The sequence below is a fragment of the Oncorhynchus keta genome, chromosome 19 (assembly GCF_023373465.1).
Source record: "Oncorhynchus keta strain PuntledgeMale-10-30-2019 chromosome 19, Oket_V2, whole genome shotgun sequence".
Taxonomy (NCBI): Eukaryota; Metazoa; Chordata; class Actinopteri; order Salmoniformes; family Salmonidae; genus Oncorhynchus; species Oncorhynchus keta.
This window is the reverse complement of record NC_068439.1, coordinates 45,558,312-45,572,620: the sequence shown is the minus strand read 5'-3', so window position 1 is coordinate 45,572,620 and position 14,309 is coordinate 45,558,312. Positions and strand designations below refer to the sequence as shown.

The window sequence follows — 14,309 nt, the reverse complement described above, 5'->3', positions numbered from 1 at the left end:
ACCAGCTATAATAATTTTAAGGCCCCTCATTGGAACTCCTTTCCTCCAGCTGAGGGGTTTCGATGCCAGCTGCCCAGCAAAGGGCTACCTGTCATCAGCATCTGGCTCCGAGGAGCATTCCTTGGAGATGAGGCCATACCCAAAACGATGTAATAAAATTCCATACTGCATTCTGTCTCTGTTGTTCATTCAGTTAATCCTGTACCCGATTTAACGAAATCAATGAGATGTTCTTGCCTTTTTTGTTCGTTGATTGATGTGTTGTTTGAGGATAAAGTTTGCGAGGCAGAGACAGGGTCGGCTTTTATGCCCTTGTGTCTTATAATCAACAAAATACAAACTCCAACTGCACTGCGTGAGAGAGGCTATAGCATCAATCAAGTTGTTTAAAAAGTAAAGTAAGTTTTATCATTGCTATAGTCCAACCATTTTCTGATAACGAAGGCCATTGTGCCTCTGTAATCAAATTATGTTAAGAAACATCAGCAAACCTCTTATCTTTTCTTTCATATACCGTGGGCCTACAGAGTTCTGCTAATGACGAAGCACTTACTCTACAGTATATCTTACATGGCAGGCATGTAGCTTATAATGAATTAGCCTTTGATATGTGTGTGTGTGTGTGTGTGTGTGTGTGTGTGTGTGTGTGTGTGTGTGTGTGTGTGTGTGTGTGTGTGTGTGTGTGTGTGTGTGTGTGTGTGTGTGTGTGTGTGTGTGTGTGTGTGTGTGTGTGTGTGTGTGTGTGTGTGTGTGTGTGTGTGTGTGTGTGTGTGTGTGTGTGTGTGTGCGTGCGTGAAGGAGGGTTGTTGGGGGTGAATCGCCTATCATCTCATCTGACAGGCGGAGAGGGAGTTGCAGTGACTATAATAGCTTCCTCAGCAGTAATTCTGACTGACGTCGTGGCTGGTGGAACTCAACTTGTGAGAGAGGTACGCTGCACTGCGTTTGGCAAATCATTAGCAGTCAATGCATCACACACACAACAGTGGGAAAGGTAGAGACTGATCAAGGTAACATACTGTGTAGTGTTGCAGTATATTCACAATGACAACAACGTGTCAGTACCTTTCTATTTATAATAGCTCACAATATAGTCCAGCATACTGTTACAATAACACATGTTCAAATCAACAATAATGGGCCAATGCAATTAGGAACCTCTACAGAACAATAACTGCAACAGCTAAACAAAAATCCTCCAATACAACAGTATCATCGCTACCACAGCAATACATGGATGGATAACTGCCTCCCATTTCAGCATATCTCATGGTGCTCACCACAACACAATCTATTCATAAGGCTGTTTAAAATTCTATTCCATTCTGTGATTTTTTTACAATGCCATTGTTGCAGAGTGCTTGACAGAAGTCCCCAAGGCTCCAAGTGTGACTGTTATTCCCTCACAATAAGTCACAGCTCTTGACTTGGTCATGCCTCCTATTGCCTTCTGCTTTCTTTTCATGCCAAAAGTTCTGTTCGGACAGGATAAAAGCATTGAGGTCCTCCTATTCATCTCTATTTATAAATGCTTTTCTTCTAAAGATTGAAGAAGTCGGAATCTATCAATTCCAAAGATTTATGACATCACAAAGCGTAAGAACCCTCTAGAGAGTCTAGACTTTGTCCACTTTCCATTAGTGGCATGGGGAAGAATTCATAAATGTCAGCAAAGTAGAGCACATTTTACATTGGACGTAGAGACACGACCCACCATCTGGTGCAATCGGCCACTGGTTAGTGTTGGGCTAAAATGGTGGTTCAGAAAGAGAAGGATTTATGACCAGTCTCTGTCTGGGTAGTGGTCTCTATGGGGAAAGATTAGAACAAATAATCAGTCTGTCACTGTCAATATCCGCTGGTCCAGTCCACTTCAGACAGTCTCTGGAGGAGATAGAAGAGCTAAAGCAATCAGACAGAAAACAGTCATAAATCCTGTCTGTCCTAACACCTCCCACACACATTCCGGACACACATTCAGGACAAACATTCAGGACACACACATACATGAATGCATGCACACACACACGTATGTATGCATGCACAAATGCCTCCATGCATGCACACACATACACTCTATCAATGATGGCTTTGGCTCACACACAGCTCTTCACGCATACTTTACACACCCATCCTTGTCTTTTTGGCATTGGAGTTTGCCGTCTCTCTCTAATATACACATACACCCCGTCCCAAACAAAGAAATACCTACTCCCCACAGACTAAGACCAGCCAGTGTAAGCCAACTGGTTCTGTTAGTCTTGGTGTTTTGTCGGCAATGGTGGCTGCAGTAGAGAGAGATAGGGGCCTGGAAGGGCAGATATCTCCCTCTCCTTCTCTCGTCCTCTCCCTATTCTTCGCTCTTCCTCACTTCCTCTCTTGTTCTCACTCTCTTCTGCTGACAAGATAAACTTGGCCGTGTGCACTTTCAACTCTAGCTATTAATGAATCTATTGATTTTGTATGTAGTTTCAGTTAGTACATGCACTTTACAGTATATAGAACATGTAATGAAAAAATAAACAGAAAAGTTTAACTGCAACATGGAGTCAATGGAATTAAGCATTAAGGCAAGATTAAGGTGCCCTGTCCCTCTCTGTGAGATGGAGAATCATGTCAAGGATGGAGGATGCATTTGTTTACACTAAATCACATTTTTTCTCCTTCACTGAAACCAAAAGGAAAGGAAGGCGAGGGGCAGAGGAGGAGAAATGGAGACGGTGCTCGTCGATGAGAAAGAAAAACATGTTGAAATATGAATATATATGTGTGTGTGTGGGGGGCAATGTGATCTGACAGGGGCAAGGGGTAACTATGGTAAACACTATACAGTATGTGATGTTGATGATTATTACAATTAAAATGATAACAATAGCGATTATAATAACAATCAAATCTAATTTTAATTGTCACATGCTTCATAAACAACAGGCGTGTACTAACAGTGAAATGCTTTCTTAATCTTCCCAACAATGCAGAATACAATAACAAATATATTATTATAATACTTTTTTTAAATGATATTTTAGGGGAGAAGTTTACTGATGACCCCTCTGTCTCTCCTACAGGTGTCTTGTGCCCCCCCTTCCCCAGAGGGCCCCTTGGTACTAGAGGGTCAGGAAGGGCCAAAGGGGCCCTGGGCAGTGTGTCTGGACAGCAGGTACAGCCTGGCACAACGGATACACACCAAACACTGCCGGGTCTACTCTATGGGGTGAGTGTATATATATATATATACACACACACACACACACACACACACACACACACACACACACACACACACACACACACACACACACACACACACACACACACACACACACACACACACACACACACACACACACACACACTCTTGTACAACTAACCTTGTGGGGACACACAATTCAGTCCCATTCAAAATCCTATTGTGCCTAACCCCTAACCCTTACCCTACACCTTCACCTCAATACCTAACCTTAGCTCCTAAACCTAACCTTAAACCTAATTATAACCCTAACACTAACTCTAACCCAAACCCCCGTAGAAATAGCATACCTTGTGGGGACTAACAAAATGTCCCCAGTTAGTCAAATTGTGTTTGCTTACTATTCTTTTGGGACTTCTGATCCCCACAAGTAAAGTTAAACACGTACACACACACAGAAACAGAAATAGCCTGGCCCAACACATCACGGCAGGCAGCCTAGTGGTTAGAGCTTTGGACTAGTAACCGAAAGGTTGCTAGATTGAATCCCCGAGCTGACAAGGTAAAATAATGTTGTTCTGCCCCTGAACAAGGCAGTTAACCCACTGTTCCCTGGTAGGCCGTCATTGTAAATAAGAGTTTGTTCTTAACTTTCCTAGTTAAATAAAGGTTAAATAAATAAAATAATATCTAATAATTGAAATCATATCTCTGTGTCATGTAATCTGGATGCTATTTTGCAGAGTATAAATGGATTCCAGGAGAAGATGTGCCCTTGCTGTATACCCAGGGCTGAGCTGGGCTTGGCAGTGGTGGGATGTAGGGTTGAAGAGATTAAGCCCCTGGATGGCCTATTCTATTGTGCTGGCAGCAGCAGGGTAGGCAGTCGGTGGACTCTGAGAAGGAGCTCAGAGGTTAGAGGGGCAGGAACAGGAATGAGGGGGTGGGAAAGCAGGTTTAGGGATTAACCCTGTTTACACCAATGGCAAGGGTCAAATGAACTGGTTTTGAGAAACAGATTTCTTATCGATGACTGATAAGCACATACACATACACACCAATTTCTCCTCACTTTTCACAATGTTCCTTATAGTATTGCCCTCTCAGGTCAAAGTACGCCATACAAGTCCCCTCACACACTTCAGCTGTCTGTATCGATCGAATGATCTGTGGGTTGGTTTTCTCTGCCACATTAGTTTGATGGGCTGTTGTGATAGCAGAGCTAGATAAACAGGAGTATATCCCTATTGTCATCACTCACACCAACACTACAACACTGTGGGCGGGGGGGGGAGACATCATTAAGCACCATGGTTTTTCCTGACTACCTGATCAGGGAATAATACATCTATGACTCGGGCCCAGAGCTGTGTGAAAGCCGGATTGTTCCTTTGATCGTGGTTGTTCACGTAACCTTTGACACCGCACATATATAACTACTGGGATCTGGCATTTTGCAACACGCGGTTAGAAAAAGCATGCGACAAGCGACGCTCCAGATATTATTGGTGACGTATTTCTGAAAAAGTGATGCCCGCATCGGCACACTGCTCTGAAGTTAGCTGCTCAGCGATTTAGACGCATGCCTCGGCGCTCTGGTCTGAAACAAAACATCCCTAGAGTGAGGGTGTAACTAGGCCGTCAAAAGGAAATGCCTTTTATGATATACAGTGCCTTGCGAAAGTATTCGGCCCCCTTGAACTTGACTTATTAATTGTTTACACCATGTGTAACTCTGTGTTGTCTGTTCACACTGCTATGCTTTATCTTGGCCAGGTCGCAGTTGCAAATGAGAACTTGTTCTCAACTAGCCTACCTGGTTAAATAAAGGTGAAATAAAAAATAAAATACAATTTTAAAAAACTTTGCGACCTTTTGCCACATTTCAGGCTTCAAACATAAAGATATAAAACTGTATTTTTTTGTGAAGAAACAACAACAAGTGGGACACAATCATGAAGTGGAACGACATTTATTGGATATTTCAAACTTTTTTAACAAATCAAAAACTGAATAATTTTGCACGCCCAATTTTTCAGTTTTTGATTTGTTAAAAAAGTTTGAAATATCCAATAAATGTCGTTCCACTTCATGATTGTGTCCCACTTGTTGTTGATTCTTCACAAAAAAATACAGTTTTATATCTTTATGTTTGAAGCCTGAAATGTGGCAAAAGGTCGCAAAGTTCAAGGGGGCCGAATACTTTCGCAAGGCACTGTACTGTAATGTATTGTCGTAAAGAGTTTAATTTGATATATTCACTTCGACACTCACTTGGTGAAGGCTCCAGGCCTGAAAGCCGTTGGACACAACAACCATGCTTTTGTCGCTAGCAAATACATTCATGGTAGGTAACTATAATTCACTCGAAAGGCAAAGGAAATATGCAAACCTCTCACCTCTCCGGATTAAAACAGAATCATGATCAGTGCACCATATTGCGTATTTGATCACAAAAAAAATACAACTTTTACATTACTGTGTAGTTTACAAATAAAATGGTCCCAACGGTAAAGTGCACATACTCGGTATTCATACCTGTCTATTTGTGGAGAAATCACTCTGATTCATTATTTAGTCATATCCCAGTTTACCTATTTACTTATGGCCCTGCCTAACCTATCGATTTGTTTTCTAAATTACATGAGCAAAAAATATTCCACTTTATTTGGAACGGCAAGCCAGTGTGGACCCATCGTGTTTTTTTTGTTGTTGCCTGTTTTGCATTTATTTTGGAATTAATACGTGTCACATGTCAGTTTGCAAACAATGTATAAAAAATGATCGAATAAAGCTGCATACAAACATGGTCTCTTTTGCTTTCTTGAACAAGGCAACTCTAAAATGCAGGTGTTACAGCCTAGCTCAATGCTTTCTGTGGAGGTGGGGCGTCCAGCGGAAAATACGGAGCATAGGGGTTGGTAATGTTCTCCAGTTGCGCTGTGATTGGCTCAGTGGTCTGTCACTCATGGGGACACTACATCACCTCAAAATCTACGGGGAGAGCTTGAGAATTCTAGCCCCTTGGGTGCCGCCATAGAGTTACATTACAGCTGCTCATCCAAGAAGGCCCAAGGTCATTGGCCACAGATAAAATGACATCAAATACGATATATCTACTGTAGCTTTGATTGGACTGATCATGTCAACATCATACTTTCAAAATCTTAGCTAGCAAGCAAGCAGTCATCATCATGAATCATGAAAACAATCTACTGGCAAACCCTTTTCAATCCTAAGAAGAGAAATTATGAAGAAAATTATAGATAAAATGTGAGGTGCTCATCGGCCATTGGACATAAATATTACACAACAAGTTGGAAATCGCAAATTCAACAATGGGTGGTTTGGAAGGAATCAGTGGCTAACTGCTATTCAGTGGATTGGGCGTGTGGTCCAAGTCTGGGTTTAAGGGTCTCTTTTCAAAGCTTTAAAAGATAAACATTCAACTATGGCCATGCTGTCAATCCAGCATGACTTCTGGGGGAAGATGGGCGACACCTGGAGGGGTGTGGAGACAATCACAAGGACAGGTGAAACCGATCAGGTCGTGACATACACATCTACTACGTTTTCAGTTAAATACCATGATAACATTTAGTTTAGTCACCAATACATCAGGTAATGATAGGCTCACCATTAAGTAATTTTAACTACCATTTATTCCAATAGCAAATACGAGATAACCACATTTCAAAAGAGTTATTTTTGAAGAGCTGAATGGAAAGAATAGTAGATGTGTCATGCCCTAACCTTAGTTCCTTTTTTATGTCTCTATTTTGGTTTGGTCGGGGCGTGAGTTGGGGTGGGCATTCTGTTGTTGTTCTATGTTTTCTATGTTCTATGTTTTTTCTATGTGTGTGGCCTGGTATGGTTCCCAATCAGAGGCAGCTGTCTATCGTTGTCTCCTTTTGAGAACCATACTTAGGTTAGCTTTTCCCCCCTGGTGTTTGTGGGTAGTTGTTTCCTGTTTTGTGTTTTCACCTTTCAGGACTGTTTCGATTTTCATTTCTTACATTCACTTTGTTATTTTGTATTTTTCATGTTCGGTTATAATAAAATATCATGGACACTTACCACACTGCGTTTTGGTCCGATCCTTCCTACTCCTCATCCGATGAAGACGAAGGTCGTTACAAGATGGTAAATATCATTTACCAGAGTATTTCACAAAAACTTCACACAATTTTTCTTACTAATAATTTGTATCCAATGGCAGGTTATGAGCATGTTGAGGTAAATATGTCAGTCTTACAGTTTATTTATACAGTACATACGTAGGACAAATCATCAGAAATTGGGGTATTGCAAAAAATGATCACCTTTTCTACATGATTTGTCAACTAATAAAGTATTGCATGTCTCTCTGCTTGAAATTCATCAGCTTGCAGTGTATCAATGAAATTCAGATAATGAGATGGAATATATTGTTATACAACCAAGGTATTTCAACAGTGCATTGTACACTACACTACACAATTCTAAATGGTAGCACATAAAGTGATTCTTTCAACTTTATCCTATTGAAGCACACTGGCTGATGGAGAATGATGATGTAGTATTTACAGCCACATGCATATGCCAATTTGGTTTTACCTTCCAACAAATTGATGTCAAATTAATACAGTTACGAAGTAAAAATATAGAATTTTACAGTGCTCAGCAGTTATCAAACTATATACTGTATGTTAATTTTTTTATCACTTGATGCAATTTTTAACAGTTTGACATTTTTTAACAACTCTTAGTACATAACTCAAAACAGTTAATCAAAAAGGCAGCTGTTTCAAAACTCTAACATTTTCAATTGACTAAGTAAATTCAGCAAAAAAAGAAACATCCTCTCACTGTCAACTGCGTTAATTTTCAGTAAACTTAACATGTGTAAATATTTGTATAAACATAAGATTCAAATATTGAGACATAAACTGAACAAGTTCCACAGACATGTGACTGACAGAAATGGAATAATGTGTCTCTGAACAAAGGGGGGTCAAAATCAAAAGTAACAGTCAGTATCTGGTGTGGCCAAGTACTGCAGTGCATTTCTTCCTCATGGACTGCACCAGATTTGCCAGTTCTTGCTGTGAGATGTTACCCCATTCTTCCATCAAGGCACCTGCAAGTTCCCAGACATTTCTGGGGGGAATGGCCCTAGCCCTAGCCCTCACCCTCCGATCCAACAGGTCCCACGTGCTCATTGAGATCCGGGCTCTGACACACTGACATTCCTGTCTTGCAGGAAATCACGCACAGAACGAGCAGATTGCCTGCAATGACAACAAGCTCAGTCCGATGATGCAGTGACACACCGCCCCAGACCATGACGGATCCTCCACCTCCAAATCAATCCCGCTCCAGAGTACAGGCCTCGGTGTAACATTCATTCATTAAACAATGAACGCGAATCCGACCATCACCCCTGGTGAGACAAAACCGCGACTAGTCAGTGAAGAGCACTTTTTGCCAGTCCTGTCTGGTCCAGTGACGGTGGGTTTGTGCCCATAGGCGATGTCGTTGCCGGTGATGTCTGGTGAGGACCTACCTTACAACAGGCCTACAAGCCCTCAGTCCAGCCTCTCTCAGCCTATTGCTGACAGTCTGAGCACTGATTGAGGGATTGTGCATTCCTGGTGTAACTTGTGCAGTTGTTGTTGCCATCCTGTACCTGTCCCGCAGGTGTGATGTTCGGTTATACCGATCCTGTGCAGGTGTCGTTACACGTGGTCTGCCACTGCGAGGACGATCAGCTGTCCTTCCTGTCTGCCTGTAGCATTGTCTGAGGCATCTCACAGTACGGGTATTGCAATTTATTGCCCTGGCCACATCTGCAGTCCTCATGCCTCCTTGCAGCATGCCGAAGGCAAGTTCACGCAGATGAGCAGGGACCCATGACATCTTTCTTTTGGTGTTTTTCAGAGTCCTTAGAAAGGTCTCTTTAGTGTCCTAAGTTTTCATAACTGTGACCTTAATTGCCTACCATCTGTAAGCTGTTAGTGTCTTAACGACGTTCCACAGGTGCATGTTCATTAATTGTTTATGGGAAACAGTGTTTAAACCCTTTATCTTTGAATAATCTTTGAATTATCTTTGAAAGACAGGGTCCTGAAAAAGGGACGTTTATAACACACAAAATCATAGTCACTTTTTCACTAAACTTGTGTTTAATCGAAAAATACATGTCTCACATTGCAATTCATGTTAATATATTGCGGTGTAAAGTACTTAGGTAAAAATACTTTAAAGTACTACTTATTTTGTTTTTTGGGGTATCTTTACTTTATACTTTATTATTTAACTTTTATTTTTTTAAACTTTAACTTCACTACATTCCTAAAGAAAATAATGTACTTTTTACTCCATACATTTTCCCTGACACCAAAAGTATTTGTTACATTTTGAATGCTTAGCAGCACAGGAAAATGGTCCAGTTCACCTACTTATCAAGAGAACATCCCTGGTCATCCCTACTGCCTCTGATCTGGCAGACTCACTAAACACGAATGCTTAGTTTGTAAATGATGTCTGAGTGTTGTAGTGGTCCGCTGGCAATCCATACATTTGCTTAATATAAGGAATGACATTTTTTTTTAAAAGCCAAATACTTTGACATTTACTCAAATAGCATTTTACTGGGTGACTTTCACTTTTACTTAAGTCATTTTTTAAGGTATGTTTACTTTTACTGAAGTATGACAATTGGGTACTTTGTCCACCACTGTTCACATAAAGTACAGTAATTGCCTTTCACAATGCAATGCCCACATTCCTTTTGATATGATTCTCTTATCTTTTCTTAAAATAAATTGTATTATTACTTCATCCGACTGCTCTTAATTGATGATCGATTAAACGTTTAGTAAAGCTATAGATTTGACATGTAAACTGTTTTGTCTAGTAGAGATTTTGAGAAGTCCATAATGAAAATGTATGTATGTAAAGTAGAAACATAAAAAGTATGATATATACTTACTCGAATGTACTACTATGATGTTGACTATTATGTAACAAATCGAATCAAAGTGTATTGGTCGCGTACACAGAGAAGCAGATGTTAAAGTAGGTGCAGCGAAATGCTTGTGTTTCTAGCTCCTACAGTGTAGTAAATCAACACCAATACAATGCATTACAATACCTATATGCAAATAATCCAGTCCAAAACAAGAAAGAAATGCATCCTATATTTATTGAAATTGCATTGGCCATTAGAGTTCTGTAATACTGTAATATACTGTATGTCATTTGAACTGAGCTACATACAGGACCACTACAATACATAAATACAATACACGATTGCAATACAGGTGGAAGATGTCTGATTGCCATCCCCATGAGCGTGCCACCTGCCTTCAGGCCATGGATGAGGCATGCATTGATTTCAATCCAGACCTACAGTACCAGTCAAACGTTTGGATCATTCAAGGGTTTTTCTTTATTTTTACTATTTTCTACATTGTAGAATGATAGAGAAGACATCAAAACTATGAAATAACACATATGGAATCATGTAGTAACCAACAAAGTGTTAAACAAATGAAAATATATTGTATATTTGAGATTCTTCAAAGAAGCCACCCTTTGCCTTGATGACAGCTTTGCACATTTTTGAATGAGTACTGTATGTCAGGCTTGGATTCGCCATGCCAAAGGGTGGCATGGACAATGTAATTCCGATGAGAACCAATGGCCAAATGGTCAAGACAGGATTGATGCAAACTAGTGCCTGCTAAACACTGTTTCTTTAATTTGATTACATTGTGAAAGATGTCTTCAATGATCACACCTTTGATCACACATGGGAAAGAAATTATGGAAATGTGATGTTCAGTCAATTTTAATGGGTAGCGCAAGTGAAATGTACTGTAATTTACAGTACTATACTACAAAGGGCAATTTTGAAACATGTATTCATAGAGATTCTATTAAATTACTAAAAGGGGATATGACATAAACCCTCGAAGTTTCAGAATGGGGTGAAAATGGCAGGCATATTGGTCGAGGAGAAATCTAATCTAATTGGAATAAATGACGGTAGAGGCATAATCCTGATTTGACTTATGCAGGAACATAAAACAAAGGCATGTGATATATCAGAAATTGAAATATTGTGAATAGAATTATTCATCTTCCGCCGGAGTCGGTCCTCCTTGTTCGAGCAGCGTTGGGCGAGCCGATCCACTTTTTATTTTCCATTTGTTTTGTCTTTGTTTTCTACACACCTGGTTTCAATTCCCCCATTACATGTTCATTATTTAACCCTCTGGTTTCCCCCATGTTGGTGTGCGTGTTTGTTCTATTGATCAGGCTGTTACTGACGGCTGGTATTTTGTTGCCGGGTTTTGTTATGACGCCTGTTTATTTTGTGGTACCGGTATTGTTCCCGCACCATAGTTTTGTGTTTATACTGGTGCTTTCTTGTATTAAATACCTTGTCCACGCATCTCAGTTCTCCTGCGCCTAACTCCTTTCACCAGTTAAATAAATTCAAATCAAATCACATTTTATTTGTCACATACACATGGTTAGCAGATGTTAATGCGAGTATAGTGAAATGCTTGTGCTTCTAGTTCCGACAATGCAATAATAACCAACAAGTAATCGAGCTAACAATTCCAAAACTACTACCTTATAGACACCAGTGTAAGGGGATAAAGAATATGTACATAAAGATATATGAATGAGTGATGGTACAGAGCGGCATAGGCAAGATACAGTAGATGGTATTGAGTACAGTATATACATATGAGATGAGTATGTAAACAAAGTGGCATAGTTAAAGTGGCTAGTGATACATGTATTACATAAAGATGCAGTAGATGATATAGAGTACAGTATATACGTATACATATGAGATGAAAAATGTAGGGTATTGTAAACATTATATTAGGTAGCATTGTTTAAAGTGGCTAGTGATATATTTTACATAATTTCCCATCAATTCCCATTATTAAAGTGGCTGGAGTTGAGTCAGTGTGTTGGCAGCAGCCACTCAATGTTAGTAGTGGCTGTTTAACAGTTTGATGGCCTTAAGATAGAAGCTGTTTTTCAGTCTCTCGGTCCCAGCTTTGATGCACCTGTACTGACCTCGCATTCTAGATGATAGCGGGGTGAACAGGCAGTGGCTCGGGTGGTTGTTGTCCTTGATGATCTTTATTCTTTATCTTTCTTTGTTATTATTCGACCATGCTGGTCATTTATGAACATTTGAACATCTTGGCCATGTTCTGTTATAATCTCCACCCGGCACAGCCAGAAGAGGACTGGCCACCCCACATAGCCTGGTTCCTCTCTAGGTTTCTTCCTAGGTTTTGGCCTTTCTAGGGAGTTTTTCCTAGCCACCGTGCTTCTACACCTGCATTGCTTGCTGTTTGGGGTTTTAGGCTGGGTTTCTGTACAGCACTTTGAGATATCAGCTGATGTCAAAGGGCTATATAAATAAAATTTGATTGATTGAGGATCAGCGGGGTGGAGACGTTGTTGCCTACCCTCACCACCTGGGGGTGGCCCGTCAGGAAGTCCAGTACCCAGTTGCACAGGGCTGGGTCGAGATCCAGGGTCTCGAGCTTGATGACGAGCTTGGAGGGCACTATGGTGTTAAATGCCGAGCTGTAGTCAATGAACAGCATTCTCACATAGGTATTCCTCTTGTCCAGATGGGTTAGGGCAGTGTGGTTGAGATTTCATCGTCTGTGGACCTATTTGGGCGGTAAGCAAATTGGAGTGGGTCTAGGGTGTCAGGTAGGGTGGAGGTGATATGGTCCTTGACTAGTCTCTCAAAGCACTTCATGATGACGGAAGTGAGTGCTACGGGGCGGTAGTCGTTTAGCTCAGTTACCTTAGCTTTCTTGGGAACAGGAACAATGGTGGCCCTCTTGAAGCATGTGGGAACAACAGACTGGGATAGGGATTGATTGAATATGTCCGTAAACACACCACCCTGGTCTGCGCATGCTCTGAGGGCGCGGCTGGGGATGCCGTCTGGGCCTGCAGCCTTGCGAGGGTTAACACGTTTAAATGTTTTACTCACGTCGGCTGCAGTGAAGGAGAGTCCGCATGTTTTAGTTGCGGGCCGTGTCAGTGGCACTGTATTGTCCTCAAAGCGGGCAAAAAAGTTATTTAGTCTGCCTGGGAGCAAGACATCCTGGTCCGTGACGGGGCTGGTTTTCTTTTTGTAATCCGTGATTGACTGTAGACCCTGCCACATACCTCTTGTGTCTGAGCCGTTGAATTGAGATTCTACTTTGTCTCTATACTGACGCTTAGCTTGTTTGATTGCCTTGCGGAGGGAATAGTTACACTGTTTGTATTCGGTCATGTTTCCGGTCACCTTGTCCTGATTAAAAGCAGTGGTTCTCGCTTTCAGTTTCACCCGAATGCTGCCATCAATCCACGGTTTCTGGTTTGGGAATGTTTTAATCGTTGCTATGGGAACGACATCTTCAACGCACGTTCTAATGAACTCGCTCACCGAATCAGCGTATTCGTCAATGTTGTTGTCTGATGCAATATGAAACATATCCCAGTCCACGTGATGGAAGCAGTCTTGGAGTGTGGATTGGTCAGACCAGCGTTGAACAGACCTCAGCGCGGGAGCTTCTTGTTTTAGTTTCTGTCTGTAGGCAGGGATCAACAAAATGGAGTCGTGGTCAGCTTTTCCGAAAGGAGAGCGGGGCAGGGCCTTATATGCATTGCGGAAGTTAGAATAGCAATGATCCAATGATCCAAGGTTTTTCCAGCCCTGGTTGCGCAATCGATATGCTGATACAATTTAGGGAGTCTTGTTTTCAGATTAGCCTTGTTAAAATCCCCAGCTACAATGAATGCAGCCTCCGGATATATGGATTCCAGTTCAGAGCCATCGATGTGTCTGCTTGGGGGGGAATATATACGGCTGTGATTATAATCGAAGAGAATTCCCTTGGTAGATAATGAGGTCGACATTTGATTGTGAGGAATTCTAAATCAGGTGAACAGAAGGACTTGAGTTCCTGTATGTTGTTGTGGCCACACCACGTCACGTTAACCATGAAGCATACGCCCCCGCCCCTCTTCTTACCAGAAAGATGTTTGTTTCTGTTGGCGCGATGCGTGGAGAAACCAGCTGGCTGCACCGACTCCG

The 14,309-nt window shown here is 41.3% G+C and overlaps 1 protein-coding gene across 1 annotated transcript in view; it reads left to right on the top strand.

The window, feature by feature from the left end:
• The window catches only part of LOC118398371 (probable methyltransferase-like protein 24), a 93,318-nt gene that overhangs the window by 61,466 nt on the left and 17,543 nt on the right, over positions 1-14,309 (top strand). The window contains exon 3 of the mRNA XM_035793639.2: positions 3,069-3,214. Within this exon, the coding sequence (XP_035649532.1) occupies positions 3,069-3,214 (146 nt within the window). The remainder of the gene's footprint in view (positions 1-3,068; positions 3,215-14,309) is intronic.